At 49.0% G+C, this 18,746-nt stretch overlaps 1 protein-coding gene across 1 annotated transcript; it reads right to left on the bottom strand.

Annotated features, from left to right (window-relative positions):
* Window positions 1-544: 544 nt before the first annotated feature.
* Window positions 545-18,675, bottom strand: LOC309442902 (uncharacterized protein). Its single transcript, XM_082059235.1, has 17 exons — window positions 18,446-18,675; window positions 18,094-18,371; window positions 15,717-17,608; window positions 10,393-10,486; window positions 9,265-9,428; window positions 8,225-8,249; window positions 7,967-8,017; window positions 7,347-7,452; window positions 7,129-7,259; window positions 5,241-5,537; window positions 4,760-4,873; window positions 4,346-4,472; window positions 3,696-3,863; window positions 3,199-3,372; window positions 2,854-3,032; window positions 1,226-1,296; window positions 545-824 (listed from the first exon to the last, which is right to left on the bottom strand). The coding sequence occupies exons 1-17, from the start codon at window positions 18,661-18,663 to the stop codon at window positions 681-683; spliced, it is 4,233 nt and encodes a 1,410-aa protein (XP_081915361.1). The 5' UTR covers window positions 18,664-18,675; the 3' UTR covers window positions 545-680.
* Between the last annotated feature and the right edge of the window lie 71 nt (window positions 18,676-18,746).

The following is an 18,746-nucleotide window of genomic DNA, read 5'->3' as shown; positions in this document are numbered from 1 at the left end:
GGCCAGGAAGGCCAATGGCATCCTGGGGTGTATTAGGACAGGGGTGGTTAGTAGGTCGAGAGAGGTTCTTCTTCCTTTCTACTCTGCCCTGATGAGACCACACCTGGAATATTGTGTCCGGTTCTGGGCCCCTCAGTTCCAGAAGGACAGGGAACTGCTGGAGAGAGTCCAGCGCAGGGCAACAAAGATGATTAAGGGAGTGGAGCAGCCCCCGTATGAGGAAAGACTGAGGGAGCCGGGTCTCTTTAGCTTGGAAGAGACTGAGGGGTGACCTCATGAATGTTTACAGATATATAAAGGGTGAGTGTCACGGGGATGAAGCCAGGCTCTTCTCGGTGACAATCAATGACAGGATAAGGGGCAATGGGTGCAAACTGGAACATAGGAGGCTCTATTTAAATTTGAGAGGAAACTTCTTCACGGTGAGGGTGACAGAACACTGGAACAGGCTGCCCAGGGAGGCTGTGGAGTCTTCTCTGGAGACATTCAAAATGGCTTAGATTCCAGTGCAACTCAACATCAACAAAAGGCAGAAGATGAGTTTGAGAACTTTAATTTTTCAGATAACGCTTTCCTTTGAGTTGTAAGGATATAACTGTTTTACTTAGGATCTTCTATGCTTATATTTTTAAGAAGTGGAGCATTGTAGCAAACCAGATGAAGCAAGGTAGAGCCTTCCTCTATCGCCCATGTTTTTCAATGGCTTTTCGCATCCACTTTTTCAGGCGAAATACATGGGTATAAAATCCATATTTGCCATCTCGGTCACAGCCTTCTCCCCATGAAACTATTCCCACTTGGTACCAACGGTTGTCGTCTGGGTTCTAAAGCAAAGAAAAACAAGATTGGCACAAAAAGTAAGAGACTTTCACATCTAAACCCGGTATGTGCCTCAGCCTGTTTAATGGTGAATTCTGCTTTGGAACTTAAACTGTCGTCCACTAGATGAAGGAATTCTGTCTCTGCTCTTAAACCTCTAAGTGAGAACTGGCCATGACTTGAGCATTCTGCATCTGATATATGTGTATACTGAGAACTCAGTACAGAAATGGAGTTGGATGGCTGGAGGATTCATCTCTCTTGCTCACTTCAGGCACAAGATGGGTTTGCTTCGGCCCCTCCCCAGTCTCTGTTTCTGCTGCTGTTTTTTCAGATGATTGTAAAAGTTCAGCATAGCACAAGCCTGTCTCTATGTGTTTTAGAAGGTTGAACTTATTGAACATACCTTCATTACAAAAGGTCCCCCGCTGTCCCCTTCACAGGCATCTCCTCTCTTTGAGTCTTCAGGACTGTAACCTATAGGCAAGAAGAAAGTTGGACATTTGACTGTAGAGGGAGTGGCTGATGTTGGCCATCTTCTCCTTGAAGTTTCACTGCATATGTTTTCTGAGAGCCAAGAGGTTGCTCACTTCTGTCAACGACTGGACTTAAAAACAAAGCAGATTTCTAAATTTGATATTATGTATCAAATAACTAACTCTGCTTCTGTCTTTGTAACATGACTGATTCCACCACACTCTGCTACCCTCTTTGCTCTCTTGCCATTTTCTTTCATCAGAATTGCTGTTGTGTCAGCTGCCACTGTGTTCATAGACGTATCCTGAGCTACTGTGCCTTTCTCTGTCTTGGAAACCTCTGTAATATTCCGTGGACCTTATTCTTTTATGCTGTTTACTATAGAGACAATGTGCCCTCCTCACTTTTACCTTCCTGTCTGTCTGCAGGCTCTGTTCTTTCTCTGCCCCAACTGTGACTGTCTTCCTACAGTCTCACTACAAAGAGAAAACAGATTTCACTTTAAGTCCTGATGAACTAGGCAGTATCTTTGCATTTTCCCATCATCTGAGTCTCCCTTTCTGCTCTATATTTGCATCCCAGCTTTTTTTAAGGACATTGTCTAGAAGAAGGAACCATAAGAACACTGTTGTCAGTGTACTCTTATGAAATTGGCTTCTATCCTAACTCAAGCAATTGTCTATGTTATTAGATGCAAACAGCACAAACTCAGCCAAAAATTGTTGGAGATTTGCTTGTAGAAACTGATAAAGGCTGCAGGAATGAAGAATGCAGCAGAAAGCATTAAACCAGTGCAATTAAATTCATGGCATTTTGTATCTTGACTACTGTGTTCACTTCCGTTCACTCTAAAAAAAGGGTATAGTGCTAGAAGAGATTTAGGAAAGTACTAAAAGGATTATCAGAATTACAGAATGCCATCTATATTAGGAAAGATTAAATGCCTTCCAGCTTGGAAGATAAATGAGCTGTAAGGGGTCCATAACATAAGCATATGTGACATTGTGAAGAAATATTTTTTTTAAGTTATGAGTACAGATGTGTACATCTTCACATTTATTAGACAAAAAAATGTAACAGAACTGGAAGAATTAAATTTTTCACACATGCTGTATAAATAATCTGTGGATCCTGTTGTCACAGAAGTTGCATGCTTAAGTATGAATAGGCACCAAAAGGTTGAGACAAGCTAGTAGAGAAGGAGTTATTTGGCTACTGAGTAGTATAACTAGTTTGCAGCCTTTAACCTATGAATATGCTGAACTGTTTGGTATGCTGGTGGAAAGATAATTTTACTTGTGTGCAGTTCTCACACAGCTGTTGCTGATACCCAGCAGAGTGGTGCCATTAGGTGTTATAAACCTTACTCATAGCTTTATGTTCTCCAGCCTTCCTGTTTTCTGAGAGCTGAAAAAGTTTTTTGTCACAGAAAAGTTAATCTTGATGGATGGCATTTTCAAATTTATCAGAACATAACCTTGCTGCAGGAGCCCCATTAGGAGCTCAGAGCCCTTGTCTTCTGTGGCAAGTCACCCTTGTGTTTCCAGTGCTACTTACCTGCACAGAACATGTTGTCAGTGACTTTAACTTTAGTGGATGCCTTGCAGGTATCTTGGTGTACAATGGGCACATTGAGCTGTTGCAGAACTGTAGGAAGGTTGCTTGGGCTAGTGGCCCATGTTTCTTTCAAGTTTCCCCAACCTGTTACCCGTCCTTTGTAACCTGCCAGCATCAGTCTGTGGAAGGAAGCATGCAAATAGTCAAATGTATTGTAACCACATTCTCCTGCCTGGCTCTCTTACTGCAAATAGCTTAAATAAGGCATATTTTTCCGACTTCTTTGGAGGTCCAAAGCAGGCTTTTGTAGCCTGTATTTTTAGGACCGTGGGACAGTGTCCTCACCTTTGCACAACCTCTTTGGTAGGCAGGCAGACAGGGTGGATGTAGTCACTGAAGATGACCGGTCTCTTCAAGTGCATGAGTGCAATGTCTCTGTCCATGTTCTCTTTCCAGTTGTACTTGGGATGAATGATGATCTTATCCAACAGAGCAATTCTCTCTTTATTTTTTTCATATCTGAAATAGTCATGAAGGAAAGAACTCACTGTACAGTAGCAACTGAGAGTCTTCTGGGGTTCATGATGCTCTCAGATGCCTTGTACCCTCTGAGACAATACTCTCCTCCCTTTACAATGGAGTGCTCCTTTAGACTCTCCATGGTGCTACCCTCCCTTTCACTTAAACCTTTAGGATCAGCAAGAGCAGCAAATGGCAGTTTCTTTAGTGAGAGGCATGTGACAGTGGTGACGCCTGTTTCCTTGGACACTGAATGATCACCCAACCTCATTGTATCTCATTACTCCAAGAGGAAGGCTATTTCACTTCATCCAGGCTCTTACTTTGCCCTCATATGCTTGCCAATCCGCACCAAGATGTCATTTGTAGTTAAGTTCTTGTCCCAGGGTGGATAATAAAGACAATGAGCAGCAGTTAGGACCCAGCTGTCACTGATGAGGCTGGCACCACACAACAGCTCTTGAGGACTCTTTTTGTAGAGCATCACCTGCCTGAAAGACAAGGAGAGAGAAGACTTAGCAAGACTAAAGGTGTAGCTGGCTGAGTGTGACTTCATGCCGTGCAGAAAGAGCAGCATTTGCAGTGAGCAGGGAAGAACGTTGCTCTATAAAAAGACAACTGGATAGATGGCTCTCTAGCAAAAGTCCTCCCTGGCCATGTATATTCTATGCAGCAAGCCATTTACCCTATTTCCTTCATCTGGAGAGAGTTCTCGTCCTCTCTGCTCCAGCAAAGCTGGAAACAAGACGATAAACATCTGACCACTCTTGCTTTCCCAGGTGGCTGTGTACTTGGCTCAAGAAGAGAGTTTCTTTCCAGCCTTCTTAGTACTGCCCTGTCAAGCACTTGGATGAGCTTTGATTAGAAACCATAATGCCCACATGCTGCCTATGAGGGTAGAGCCCTTTCACTGCCCCCTGCTTGAACTGGAGACACAATTCCCCATGAAGGACGATGCAAAGACAACACTTACCAGGGGGAACTGCCAACTTCTGCATCATCCCCGTGCACAACCCTGCCTCCTATGTAGGACTCCAGCAGCTCCTTCTCACTTTTGTCTGTTATCTTTTTCTTCTCAAACAAAGGACGAGTCCCGCAGTCTGAAAAAACAGGCGATCTGGCTTTGTTACTCTACCTGATTCACAGTGGAGAAATGTTGTCTGCAGTCAGCATGCTAAACTGGAAGAGCCTAGGAAGGAAGTGCTTACTAGCTCCATGATCAGAACTGGATGGTGACTTCTGGAGGTCCTTCAAGGAATTTAGATATCTCCCCCTGCTTTTGATATCATTTGGCAAACTAGTGTTTCTGAGGAACAGTGACTGCCCTGTGAGATGAAGCTGCAGCTTTTCTATAAACTGTGATGCTATATCTAGAGTTTTTGCTCACCTGCTTCTCCTGAACCAAAAGTTTTGTCATCAAAGAAGGTTTTGAACTCTTGAGGAAGGGTAGTACGTCCTGATATTCCTTCTGATGGTTCGTTCCCATCCTCTAGCGAGCTGTCTGAGAGAGACAGAAATACAAACATGGTAGAAGGCCTAGCTGCAGTTTCCATAATTATCAACAATGTAGATGTTACTTTCTGCGCATAGTGAGTCTGATGAAGGAATGTTGTTTTAAAACCACTGCTCTTTTTAATGTTTCTCATCCACTATTGTAGTTTTCAGGCAGAGGAGAACACCTGAGAGACATAACAGCTCTATACATGTACAGCACGTTAGTACATGTGATATATGGACAAACAGGACTTCCACATATCTGGTGCATGTGCTTGTCTATGCCTCCCAGGACTTTACCCTAGTCACACATACTGGTTTTGTTTGCCACCACCTCACAAGTGTGCCTACCCAAACCAATGCAGGCTTCTCACCGCAGTACTGCAGGTCACAATATTCAAAGTGAGGTGCTTCATCTGTGACACACCAGACACCCTCATCGTCTCCATCGGGATTCCGACAGTAATTCTCCAGCAGTTTCACCTCTGGGTCGATGTGTTTTCCGTGGAGCACCTCTTTGGCTTTCTCAGAGTTCCATGGCAAGCACTTAGCTCCAGACACAGTGACCGAGAGGGTCCCGGTGTAAAGCATGCCTTTGTCTTGTTCACAGGGCTCCACTGGGGCTGAGGGTGTGACCCGTGGAGTAAATTCAACTGTTGTCCTCTCTTCACCTGGAAAGACAGACAGCTGTGATTTAAGCCATAGCTTTGCACTCATAAGTATTGTTAGCAAGTAGTACTGGGGCCCTTTTATGGAAGCCCGGGGTTCCATGGGGCATCCCATTAAGTTTGGGAGCTCCAACCATGCTCCCATGCACATGGTGGCCCTCTGCAATATTGCAGTGTCAGAGGTGGTTCTTTCAACAGGAGGTTGAAAGTGAGGCTGGCACTACTCATCACACATCTCTTTGTGCTAGGATGTGAGGGACAGTATTGTGTTAATTTCTGGGGTATCTTTGAGAATCAGCTGAAGGGATGGGTAAGTGCCTCAGGCATCACAGTGCTGCTGTGTTAAGAGCCTTCAATGTGTTTTTCTCAACTACATAACTAGACCATATTTGGGAGAGCCTTTTTCTGTTATATGCTACTAAAGTATCAAATTTAACTTTTGCCAATGTTTCTCTATCTAATGATAAGAGAAAGGTTTGCCTGTCAGATTTTTCCATGCTTTTTCTTGCAAGCTTTAGTCTGGTCTGCAGCAGTTGCTTGGCCTCAGGCTGCCTTCTCCTTGTGCACTGGGGCAATGCCTATCTGAAGAGAAGACCCTCTATTTGATTACTCACGCTGGGGCACAACAGCCACAGAGCAAGTAGCATTCTATGTGAGACTGACTCATGTCAATGTGATTGCAAAGGGACTGTACACAAAACCAAGGCTTTTCTGGTCCTGCCATATCCACATACATGTAACAGTAAGCTACTGTAGGTCAGAAACTAACTAGTGAACGGAAATAGTACAGATGCCTGATCACTCTAAAGCAGAGCAGCATCTCTTTCCACTTTGCCATATTGCAGACCACGGCAATGGTAGTGATTTTTAGAACTTCAGAACACCCCTTGGTGAAAACAGTTGCTGACCTCTCTTTCACTTATAAGAGTTGTTGCCTCTAATCTCCACTTTCGGAAGAGAAATTTCTGCTGGGAGAAGGTTTTCTGCTTTCCACCAGTTCTTTTGAGATAGAGGCCAGGGGACACAGCTGTATATTGTGGAGAAGAAGTGGAAAGATATAAGTGTAGGGGGATGGTTCTCCATCCTGCCATGTGCAACAGTGAGAGAAGAGCATCTTCTCTTGTCTTGAAATTGTGGGTATTAAATTGCACCTTTCCATATGAGTGAATGTTAAGGCAGGCAGTCAAGCATAAACTGTAATGGTTTTATCATAAAGGTGAAAATTCAGACAAAAAAATCCAGTATGAATCATTGCTGTCACAAATTAGAGGCAGCTGAGCCAGGATTTTGGGGTGCTCCTGACTGGCAGAACTGTAGTAGACTCCAGGGGACTGCTGACACTTGATTTAATTTAGATCTAGATTAGTGTAGTCTAGAGAAAACAGCCTGTTAGAGGAATTTAGCCAGCCTAGGTGTATGGGCAACTCTATGCCTTTTCCTCCTCAGCCCCTTTACCCTGTAAGACGCAGGCCGTCTACTCAGATGAGCTCTGCTCAGGTAAGATCCCTCTCCCCTCCTTGACACATCCAGTATCAGTCTCAGTGCAGTGTTCCCTGCCAGGGAAGGGCTTGCTGGGCTGTAGTGCTGAGCTTACCACAGACGGGGATGGGACACTCCTCCCGTTCCACCGTTGGGTCTCGGGTGTAGCACCATGGGCCTTGTGAGTTGTTGTCTGGGTTCCTGCAGTAGTTCTCAATGAGGTTTGGATAAATGGTGGCATTGTATCTATGAGAAAAAGCTGGTTAGGCTAGGAAGAAAGGAAGGAAGGACATCCCGGAGAACCCTTTAGGGATCTGTAGGAGATGAACTTACTTAGGTATATGTGGATATTTACTTGTCCACACTTGACATTCGATCCCTGATTTGGTGTAGCTAATTGTCCCCCGATAGTTCTCACCCAGACCAAGAGAGCAGTTCCCTGTCAAAATCCCAACACAGTGTGAGCCAGTGGAAATAACGGCTGTTGTGTTTTTCGAGGTCAGAGGTACCATCCCACAAATCTGTTTGCTTTTTGCTGCACGTGTGCACCTGCACAAGCCCGGCATTGTGGGGAAGAGCGCGCAGCTGGAGCTCGCTCTGCCTCATCAGAGCCCTGAGGCTCTGCGCTTTGCTCTGGCCATGGGTGCAGGTCAGAGCCCTTCTGAGAGGCTGGGCTTGGGAACACCTGACCGTCACACAGAGAAGAAAATCTACCCCGTGCTGTCTCAGTGAGGGAGTTAGGCTGTTTGTGACATGGTTAGTGGGGAAATAAAGAGGAAGAAAGGAATTCCAAACTCCCTTCCTGCTCTTTTTCTTTCTAATCAGATGGCTTCACCAACTTTAGAGAGAGATATATATATATATATATATAATATATATATATATGTCCTTACAAACTCTGGAGGAAGAAAGTTCCTCTATCTGGGAGACTGGGCTCAGCATGAATTTCTTACCTTCTAGACAAGCATCCAGAGCTGTCCTGGACTTTCTTATATCCTGACATACTAGCAAAATAAGAAGAAAGAGACAAATTATAGGAAAGGAATCCAAATAAGCATCATAGTTTGAACCGGTTTATCATCCAAGGACAAAACACAAGCAATTTGTCCTGGAAAGTGAGCTCTTGTACGAGGGCAGGGAGCCATCTCTCCATGATGGGGCAGTGCATCCTAAGGGATAGCAGAGCACCTGTAGGACTTGAAGCAACTTACCTTGGTATTTTGACCAAAATGCCTCCTGTAAAAAAAAATAATTAAAAAAAATTATGTATTTAAGAGCAGAGACACAGAACATCAGACCCTGCTTAGCTGCTCCAATGCAAACCCGTAGGAGAATGCCCCATCAGAATAAATGGAACAAACTAACCTAGCTCTGTTGGTATCAATTACTATGGAGTCCAACAAAGTAAAAAATCTGATATAAAACCACATCCCCAGTCATCAGACTCAGGAATCAACTGTTGTTTCTAAAAAGATGCTTATAGCCTTCATCAGCCTGCAGAGGAAGCAGAGCCTGGGCCACAGTGCAGAAGTCCAAGGAGCTGAACCTAGAACTTCTGAAGTCACAGGTCACATGTAGGTATTGCTGAGTGATTTGGATCTACATCTCTGCTGTTCAGTCTGAGTGATGGCTTTAGAAATACTACACAGAGGTTGTATCTTGCTGGCTTAGACTCCTACCTGTTCATCTGTTTACTGCTGTATTTTTGGGTGTGGGATTCAGGATGGATACTGGCCTTGGGCCTAGGAGCAAATCCCATAGGGATGCAGAACAAATTTAGCAGAGTGGGTGAGTCTGGAAGCCAGAAAAAGGGACAGAGACTGCCAAAGGTTCAGCTCACATGAGTTTGAGGCACCTGCATTAGGTGTTTGGTTGCTAAGCCAGCCCTTCTGTGTGTGTGTGTAGCTCTGGCAGTTCAAATGTGTGTGGCACCATGCTGAACTAGTGGAAGATGCAACCCAGGACTAATGGTTGAGGAAATACTCTCTCCTTTTCACTTCATGCTTAAAATAGAGAGGGAAGGAAAAGAACCTGGGCTTTGAGCTACGCTCCCTGGAGTGGTGCCAGGAGGGAAACTCCTGAAGGATGCCCAAGTTCTCCCTGGGGCACACAGGCATCAGCCTCATCTTTGTATCGCAGAATTGAGTTTTATGGCCCCAGTCCCTGACTGTGTGAGCAACCTACTGGTCTCTCACGACAGAGGTTGGCTGAGCAAATGTTTCTTGGGACTACCTATGTCCCCTGTACGTACCGTCTGAACGGTGGACTCAAGGGCCTCAAAAGCCTCCTCATAACTGCACGTCTCCTCCAGGCACTCTCGCTCCAGGTTTCCCTTGAGCATCTCTTCCAGAAATCCCTTGTTGGCACGTCGTGGGCGCTTGAGCAGTGACAGTGCCTGCCCCTTTTCCAGGAAAACTACCGGGTCAGAACACTGCCAGTCAAAGGGGTGTTCACAGCAGGAAGGTCCCTTTGCCTCCCCTTGCAGTTTCCAAAAATCACATGCAGCTGACGTGATGATCCCACAGCCCAGCCTCCCTCAGTGCACTATACAGAGAGGAGAAGCCCTGTCAGGACCTGTCAGGTCCACACCTGATGATCCGAGCAGGCTCTCTATAATTCATCCGTCAGGGTTGGCATCACTCAGGTAACAGAAGTGACAGGAACCCTCTCCTGTCCTCAGCAAGGCTGCTTTGCTCATTTGCAGTTAGATAAAGGTTGTTTTGCATGGAGCCCACTACTGCTCCCTGCCAGCCATTGTGTTTCTGTCTTGCCAACCTCAGACCACTGCAATAGGCACAGATTGGTTCCATCTTCATGTTCAGAGACCCTGATTTGAGACATGTAGACAGGTCTTCCCCCACACAGCAGTGGTTCAGAGAGGATCTAACCTCATATTAAGAAAAGATAGATGAATTAGAGGTTCTGATAAGGGAAAAGGAGCAGTAAGCAGGAAGGCTGCACACTGTGTGTGGCCCGAGGTTTGGATAAGGGACATCTGGGGAAGCAATGGAGAATTGCAGCCACCCAGGTCAACTGAGAAACTCTAGCCCAAATAAAAGGCCCAGTTGTGCTACACTAGGCCCTGGACTGAGCCACATTCCACTTCCCCCCTATCTTCCAGGTGACTCACAAAATCCACTGAGCTGTTCTCACCAGCCTTCCCTGCCAGCTGCTGGATGCTGCTGCAGGAAAGGCAGAAAAGTACCACTCTCACTCCACAATTTGAATGCTTTCACTCCCAGCTTCAAGCTTTCAGAAGCTTGTCCTCCTTTACTAAGCAAACCTGCCACTGGCTTTACCCTTAGAAAGAAATAACCCCATCTTTCTTCCTTCTGTCACCCCCCGGTACTGCCCTTCTCCCTATGCCATTGAGTCTCACCTCCAGCATGGCCCAGTGTCAGGTGCAGAAGGCTGGACAGGAGCAGGCCCCTCAGTACCCCGGTTTTGTTGTGCGCCATGCTGTACAGCCTTGGCTGCAGGGGAAATGTGAAAGGAGCAGAACAAGCAGAGGCACAGCCCTGCTGGGTTAATATTGAACTAGAATGAAGAAACAGGACTCCAGAGGTCGTGGTGTGTCAGGGACAGTGGGACTGAGGGTCCCTTTATCCCTCCTCTCTTGGCATCTCTCCCTCCCTTCAGGGCATCTTCATTTTCTCACTTAACTGGTAGAAACCAAGCAAATGTCTCTGGATCCCAATAGTACTAAAATTAGCATCCCCTTTCATGACAAGGAAGATGACATGAGGAGTGAGGGGACAAGCTTGTCCCATCGCACAGGGAGAACTGGGGCTGGCACGGAGAGGTCTCTGCCAGCTTCACAGCCACCCCAGCCAAAGCAGCTCACTCCTTTTCTCTCTTCTCCCCGCCAGCTCTTGGTGTCATCACGTCCCCACCATGCTGGTTTGGATCCCTGCCACTGACTTTTCTCGGATGCCGTGCTCTGATAGCCTCACACGCAGCAAGACTTCACCAGCTCCTCAGCTGTTCCCCGTCTTTCTCTTTTTAGCTGCAGGCACCCCTTGCTTTTTCCCCCTACAGTCCATTTTTTTCTCCTTGAAATTATCAGTGAGCTCAGCCCCAGCTATTTTGGCACCAGAACACACAGTTTAAGTCTCCCCCTCCTCCCTTGCCCCTGACAAGAAGCAGAAAGGCTGCCTGCAACAGGGCCTGTGGAATCTGAATTTTTTCCTCCCAGTTAGGCCAGCAATGCCATTGGCAGTGTGTGCTTCCCACTGTGTCACGATTCCCAGCGGAGTGGAGGAGGGTGAAGTGGCATGAAGTTTGGGCTCCCCCGCTTGTTCCCACACCAGTGGAATACACAAAAGTACACTCAAAAGGAAACAGAAGCTCTGATGAGCAAAGAGCTAGCATGCCCAAAAACAGCCAGGAAAACAAGAGCTTCCGGGAACAGGGAGGCAGGAATAGTCTGAATGTCATGACATTGGCTAATAAGTCAAGAATGGAGCTACCAGAGCTGGGAAAGCTCTTGTAATTCCTACAGAAAACTGGCAGAGTAAGAAAGCAGGGCAGGCTGGGGGTAGTCTCAGGAACTGCCACATGGCACAAAAGTGCTTTCTGACAGCAGAGAGCATGTTTTGTGCTGTGCCTCTGTGCAGCAGATACATCTGTAATGTTTATCTCCATAGAAAGAGTGCAAATATTAGCATTAGGGTGACTGAGGAATGACTCTGTGGCCAATGGTACAAAGAGCAGTTGCAGAGGCTCTTCTCACCCACACACACCCCTGGATTTTGGAGAGACACTTTTAGGAATGGCTGGAATTACCTGGATGGAGGTGACCTGGATGGAGGAGTGTTTGTGCCCAGGATTAGGCACAACCCTTGAAAAACCCTGTGTTACTTAGAAGGGGGAAGCAACATTTAGGAGGAGGGTGCAGGCAGGGACAGGAAGGAGGTGTCAGGACGCAAACAGGTTTTGGAAGAGGGGTGAAATCAGAGCTGCAGCTGTCCCAGGTAGCAGCCACCAGCAACACTCCTTGAAGCCCGAGGAGGTGCAAACAGCCCCACACTTGCTTAAGCCCAGCTGGCAAGCAGAGAGCCTTGCTCAGCTGATGGCTGAGGATAGCAACAAAGGCAGTTTCTTTACTCTCTACATGATACTTTGATTTTGGCCTCACACTGCAGGTGGGACAGGTGACCCCCAAGGCTGCTTTCAGCTGGTATAACTGAGGAAGCCCATATGGATGTGAATGCAGGGAAGAAATACCACTGCAGAAAGATTGTAGTGATGAGTGGCAGGTGCTTCTGTGTTTTATGGAGGTATAATGCCCCTGTGCAAGTGTTCAATAGAGATCCCAATAAGAAAGGCACCCAGACTCTGTAAAATTTTCACTACAACCTGGAACATTTTCCAGCCCTTTCTGGTATCCTAAAACAATGTTAGTAATTAAAGATGCTGACTTTACCCTCCCAGAGTCATGGCTTTCAACACAGCTGTGAGTTTTGATCTCTTTCACTCTATGGGTTAACCGATCTTTTTAAGTGAAGAATGCCTTTGGCAATTGTTTTATTTCCTATGTAACTATTTTTCCAGTTTCCAGGGAGCAGAGCATAGAGGGTTTGGCCTTGGCCTATTTTCTTGGGCCTTTGTCTGCTTTATGGTGAATACAGCTTGCTGGGGTATTTCTGAACATGTTCCCAAAGTGAGTTATACAGTTTGATCACCAATTGGAACATTTTGGCTGCAATCAAAACGATGAATCCCCCATCCCCTCTCATAAGGGTTCCCTTGCCCTGAGGATGGGGGAGCCACTGAGCAGTGAGGACTTCAGGACCCAGAGAATTGTTCCCTTCCCTCGCAGCCTGCTGCTGCCTTTTCATTCAAACACCTTGGTCAGGTTTAAGCCAGTTTAAAAGTGTTGAACACTGGCCATGGTGTGAGGTTTAAGTGTAACAACTCTTAGGTTTATGTGCATGCCCAATACCTGGTGAGGCCCTGCCAGCATGAAGGACCCCAGCCAGCCAACAAACCTGTGCACTTGTCACCCTGGAGCGTTGCAGCAGCACTGTGGAGCTGCACCAGCCTGGGTACCTGTGTGCTTGCTGCCTGAAGGTGTAAGGGTCACAGGTGCACAAGATATCCAGCCAGCCAGGTCACCCATGTGTCTGCTGCCCTGAAGCAAAACCATTATTAGCATTATAATGCAATATCCTGTGAGACTGTTCCCCAGGCCCCTGCATGGGACCAGACAGGCACCCATCCTTTTCCTCACTATCCTTCTTCCAGTAAGGTGTTCCTCACCAGGATCCTGCCAGCTACACCAAACATAACGCACTGGTGCAGGTGTTTGTTATGAATCTCAGTAAAAAAGACACTCGGAGCCCACGATGTAGTAATTAAAATATTATTTATTGGATATAACACAAGAAAGGGTGTAGCATTAGATAATCCTACACTCCTTCAGATGCTGCAAACACCAAGTTGCACAGCAGCGGGCAGCTATCTAGTCAGGCCATGGCATGCTGCACAGATCCCACTCATGTTGAGATCCACCAGCAACATGGTCTTCAGGGCTTTTATAGGATTTTCTTAGGAGTAAGCAACTTCATTCATAATTTTTCTGTCAAGCAAAAGGTTGTAGGTTGTGCATGTAAGAACATGCTGCTTCTAAGATAAAAAAACTGGTGGTGGCATCATCACTAGGTGCCCCATGGAAGCCACCACCTGTGGGGTCCCTCAGTCAGGATGCACCAGTTAAGTTTATCCTGCAGCCAAGTGACGCGCAGCACAGACTTGCCTGCTCAGATCAGCTCTTAGGTAAACAATGTTTCTGTGAGGACCTTTGAATTCATAATCGCTCCTGCTTTTTCTTCCCTATGATCTCAGAATAAAGAAGGTCATTACAGGTCAGCAGATAAAGCAATGGGGGCCTGGATTCTCCCCTTCCTCCCATTGCTCCCACATCTCTCCCAGTCGTGCTGTGACAGAGGGCACACACTTCAAACACAGCGCACGAGCCCGGCTCCAGCGAGAACGCTTTGCAGCTGTGTCAATATTTGAAAACTGCAAGAGTTAGGTCAGGCACCAAAGGGAAAGCAGTACAAAGCATGGTGGGTTCAACTACAAGCCCTCCTCATGCCTCTGCTCCCGCCAGTCTCTCTCCAAGCGTTCAGGGCAAAGATGGAGCTCAACTGCCCCCTGACTTCAAAGAAAATAGCTGAAAATAAAGATACCCAAAAGTTTATCAGCTGAATTCGCTTTCCATCCTCTCGTCACATCTGACTCTAGCACCTTCTTTGCAAAACAGTCATAAAAGCTTATAGAAAAAGTTTAATGTAGAAACCACAAATAATGGCCTTTCAGATTGTCATGATACTGCATTCGACGTACCCAAAAAAGGAACTGTGCTACTGATGACTCCCTGGTGACTCTATACCCTCCTCTTGTGCAGTGGGCATAAAAAGCCCAGAGAATTTAGGCCTCTAAAAAAACTTTTTTGGGGAAATGCAGAAGTTAGAGGGGCAAAATGGAGGGCAAGAATAGCTAAAACTGAGGATGCAGCAAATGGAAGTGGTGTTTGTATAACATATGAAAAGGGAGTGCAGAGCACGCAAGCCTGAAAGACATGTTAGGTCTGGTACTGTCTGTCTCTTCCTACGAGGTCAAGTTCATGTGGCATTGGGTACTGTACACTTCCTTCCTGCAACAGGACCAAGTTTGAGCAGCGTGCCTCGGTTGGCAAAGGAGCAGTGGGAATGCTAGAGTGTAGTTGTGGTGGTGCTGTCTTTTAGCTTTTTGATGCAAGAGCAGGAAAGAAGTGGAAGAGAGGAAGGAAGAACATGATAAAAAGGGAAACAGATTAATGAACCCAACTTGAATACAGAGGGGAGAGGAAAAATCTCCTGAGCATACTGAGATGTTGAATCCTTACTTGGACAGGTGAGGAGCCTCTCAGCTGGGGACGGCGAAAATTGTACTGTACTGTTTGTGTACTATACTGTGCACTATGTGTATTTGTGTACTACACTGTGCACTATTTGCACAGTGAGACACAAAACTGTCCCTTCATGTCCTCAGACAGACCATTCAGTCACCATAAGGCTGGGAAGCCCACAGCAAGCAAAACAGGTGACAGTGGAGAAAGAACACTCAGCCCTAGCTCAAAGGCAGGACGTTGCTTCTGCTAATTGTGGAAAATGCTCTTCAAAAAACCCACAGCAGAGTCTCCTTGTAAACACTTGGGAAGCTGCTTCTCAGTAATGTCTGGCATCAGCATCACCTTCAAATGATCAGAAGTGCTGCTGAGCTCCAAGAGTAAAAGCCCAGGAAAATGCTTGAATAATAACAATTAATTAGAGAAAGAAAAACTTGAAAGAAAGACATTGTTCAAAGCTGCTGCTTTTAGATTTTTCCTGCCTGCCCCACAGTGCACTGTCACCTGCTGACAGCATTAACAGAGGCAGAGGAGAAGCACTGCTCATTAACGCCCTCGGTATCTTCTCTAAGAAGTTATTCCTGACACCAGCCAATGCCTTCCCTGCACCAGGCTCCTAGCTCTGAGCAGCTACTGAAAAGACCCAGGTCCACAAGGCAGTTTCCTCCAAGACTGCTAATTCTGCACAGGGCCTTGTTGCCACACACAGACAAGAGAGCTAGGCTTTTTGTTGTTTTTTTACCCCATTTTAATAAGTACAGAAGAAGATCAGCCAGGGCAGGCTGGGATGGTCAGGTCCCAGTCTTGACCTCCACGATTTCTGCCACTGCTCCAAAGCCCACCCCCTCCTGGATGACCACCATGTCACTCGGTGAGCCCTCATCCTGCACTATAATGCATTTGTCCTCATGCTTGGAGATGGTGATTTCAACGATGTTCTCTGCTGACCGCAAATGCCCTGTGGGACTCCTGTGTGCCCCAGAATCTGGGGGGCTGCCTTGAGACTGGTAAGTAGCAATACAGTGACCACTGGCTGTGATCAACAGCTCAGTCTCATTTGCTGGCCCCGGCACCTCCACCATGAACAAAGTGGGCTCTGCTGCAACCTCCTCCTGGTGGTCCTTCCTCTGAGGCTTTTTCCTTGCTGACTGGGGTTGCTTAACAGCACGTGAGGCCACTGCAGTAGTGAGTTCCTCAGTGTTCTTTTCCACCTTGTGGGTGAGCACATGGCGCGCAAGGCTCTGGGGAAGGGTGTAGCCCATGCCACACAGCTCACACTTGTAGGGCTTGTCAGCCAGGTGGGATTTCTGGTGGCGCCGCAGCTTTGTGGCCAGGGTGTAGGACTTGCCGCACTGCTCGCAGCGGAAAGGGCGCTCACCTGTGTGCAAGCGCTCGTGGGCACGCAGCGTGTGGGGGTCCCGCAGCGCCTTGCCACACACAGTGCACAGGTGGGCTTCCCCTGTGTGGGAGATGAGGTGGCGCCGAAGCTCTGGCAGCTTGGGGAAAGTGTCGTCGCAGAAGTGGCACTTGTAGGGCTTCTCGCCTGTGTGCAGCCGGAGGTGCTCGCGCAGGTTGCTCTGCTGTCGGAAGTCCTTGCCGCAGTAGGGACAGGTGTAAGGGCGCTCCCCTGTGTGCAGGCGCATGTGATTGCGCAAGGAGCCGGGGTTGGCCAGGTGGCGCCCACACGTGGCACACTGGCATCCCTTGGGACCAGCCATGCCCATCCTGGTGGCCAGGTGGGTCTTCCTGTGAATGCGGAGAGAGGGACGGCGTGCAAAGGCCTTGCCACACTGCTCACAGGAGAAGGGGCGCTGGCCAGTGTGCAGGACCTGGTGCTCCTGCAAGTCTCGCTTGGTGCAGTAAGCCTTGTCGCATTGGGTGCACTGGAAAGGCCGCAGGCCTCGGTGGGCCAACATGTGGGCCTTGAAGCTCTCCTCGGAACTGTAGCTCTTGCCACACTCTGTGCACAGGAAGGGCTTGTGGCCAGCATGGACAAAGCGGTGCTTCTTGAGGTGGCAGAGCTGCAGGAAGGCTTTGCCACACTCACTGCAGCAGTACCTGCGCTTGACCATCTCCTTCTGGGAGAGAGCTTCTGGTGGTGGGCCTGGGCTGCCAGAATGACCCTCCACCAGCTCCATATACTCCTCCTGCCCCTCAGGCCCCTCCAATGGACCCCTTCCCCCATGTTCTGGGGATGCCGGTTTGGAGTCTTTGGAAGCTTTGCTCTCTTTTTCACAAGTCTCTACACTCTCTCTTTCTGAAGGACTGAGCTGCTGGGATTCTTGCCCAGTTGTCTTGCCACCACAGTCGTGCAGGTGCTTCTGGAGCTGGCTGGCCAGAGCACGCACCTTGCATGGCTTGCCAACCAAGCGAGCGCTGAGTCCAACCGTGCTTGAGGGCAACAACAGATCCAGGTCTCCTGGACATGCCTCTTTATGCCCCATCTCCACTTGTTCTGCTGCAGATCCAGGATCCACACTCTCATCCAATTCTTCCTTGCCGTTGGCCTTAATGGTTGAGATGGTCTTGAGGTGCTGATTCTCACTCCTCAGCACCTTAGCTTGCCATGGCTCACGTCTGACAGTTGTGCCTTCCTGTTCTTGCAGCTTGTGGAAGTGCTTTGTGGCCAGCCTGCTAACCTCAGCAGGGACATCAAGGACTGGGGTTTCATCAGTTACCACCCTGGAGACATTGGGATCCCCTGCACAAACACAAAAACATGGTGGGTGAATTAACACTGTCTGTTGTAATGTGACACAATGGCTGTTGGAGCAGAGGAACATGAACCTTGGAGACAGATACTCTGTCATCCAGTAATCCTGGGACTCTGGTATGAGAAGCATTAACTTGATGACTTCTTTTTCTGTTAATCTGCGGAAGATGGGGGGAATCTCAGTTCTTTCACCACAGACAGCACCCGTGCAGAATTTCTAGTATGTCACAGGCAGTATTTCTAGGAGGTAAGATCATGACTGGTATAAAAGAGGGTGGCATGCTCATTTCTCGCCTGGTAGCTCTTAAAAGTGACACCACTCAGGACACTCATCTCGGAGGGGCTGGGGGGCAAACGCCAGTGCACAGATGCCGGGACAGCTGAAGGCGCCGGCTACCAGCAACCCGGGACCCGGGGGGCCTGGCCGCTCACTCCGCCCAGGCTGGGACGCGCGTCCCCGGCGCAGCACCTACCTGCGAGGGGCCCCGCCGCCGTCCCGCCGGGAGCGGCCCCGGCCCCCTGCACCGCCACGGCCGCCGGCCGCCCCCTGGGCCCGGCCTCCCGCGGAGCCGCTATCCCCGGGCCTCCGTCCGGCCGCCGCTCCTCCGCCGCGGCCCCGCGGGGCTCCTCGGGCCAGTAGAGCAGCTCCGCGCCCGCCGCGATGTGCCGCCGCGCCCGCAGCTGCAGCCGGCCGCCCGCCCGGCCCAGCGCCACGTTGGCCTCCGCCTCCTTCGGGCTCCGCTGCACCAGGCTGCAAGGCACCGCCACAGCGTCGGCCGCGGGCTCGACCGCCTGCCCGCCCGCCCTGCAGCCCCCGGCACTCACCTCCTCCACGCCGGCCCCGCCGCGTCCTCCCGGGCCCCGCCGGGCGGCCCCAGGAGCGTCCCGGCCGGCAGGGCCCGGCCCACGCACCACACGCCCGTGCCCCGCGCCCGGGACAGCGACGGCCCCAGCGCCAGCCCGGGCGGGAGGCTCCGCAGCGCCGGGCAGGCGGCACCGAGCTGGTCCTCGGGACCCGGCCTGTCGCCGTCCGCGGCGCACATAGCGCCGCCGAGGCGCTCCGTCCCGGCGGAACGGTGCGAGGGAGCGGCGGGCGCGCCCGGACGGTGTCCGGCAGCGGGCGGGG

Source organism: Streptopelia decaocto (genome assembly GCF_964273445.1).
Source record: "Streptopelia decaocto genome assembly, chromosome: 7".
Lineage (NCBI taxonomy): Eukaryota > Metazoa > Chordata > Aves > Columbiformes > Columbidae > Streptopelia > Streptopelia decaocto.
The sequence above is the reverse complement of the archived record's forward strand: the minus strand, read 5'-3'. Positions and strand labels throughout refer to the sequence as shown.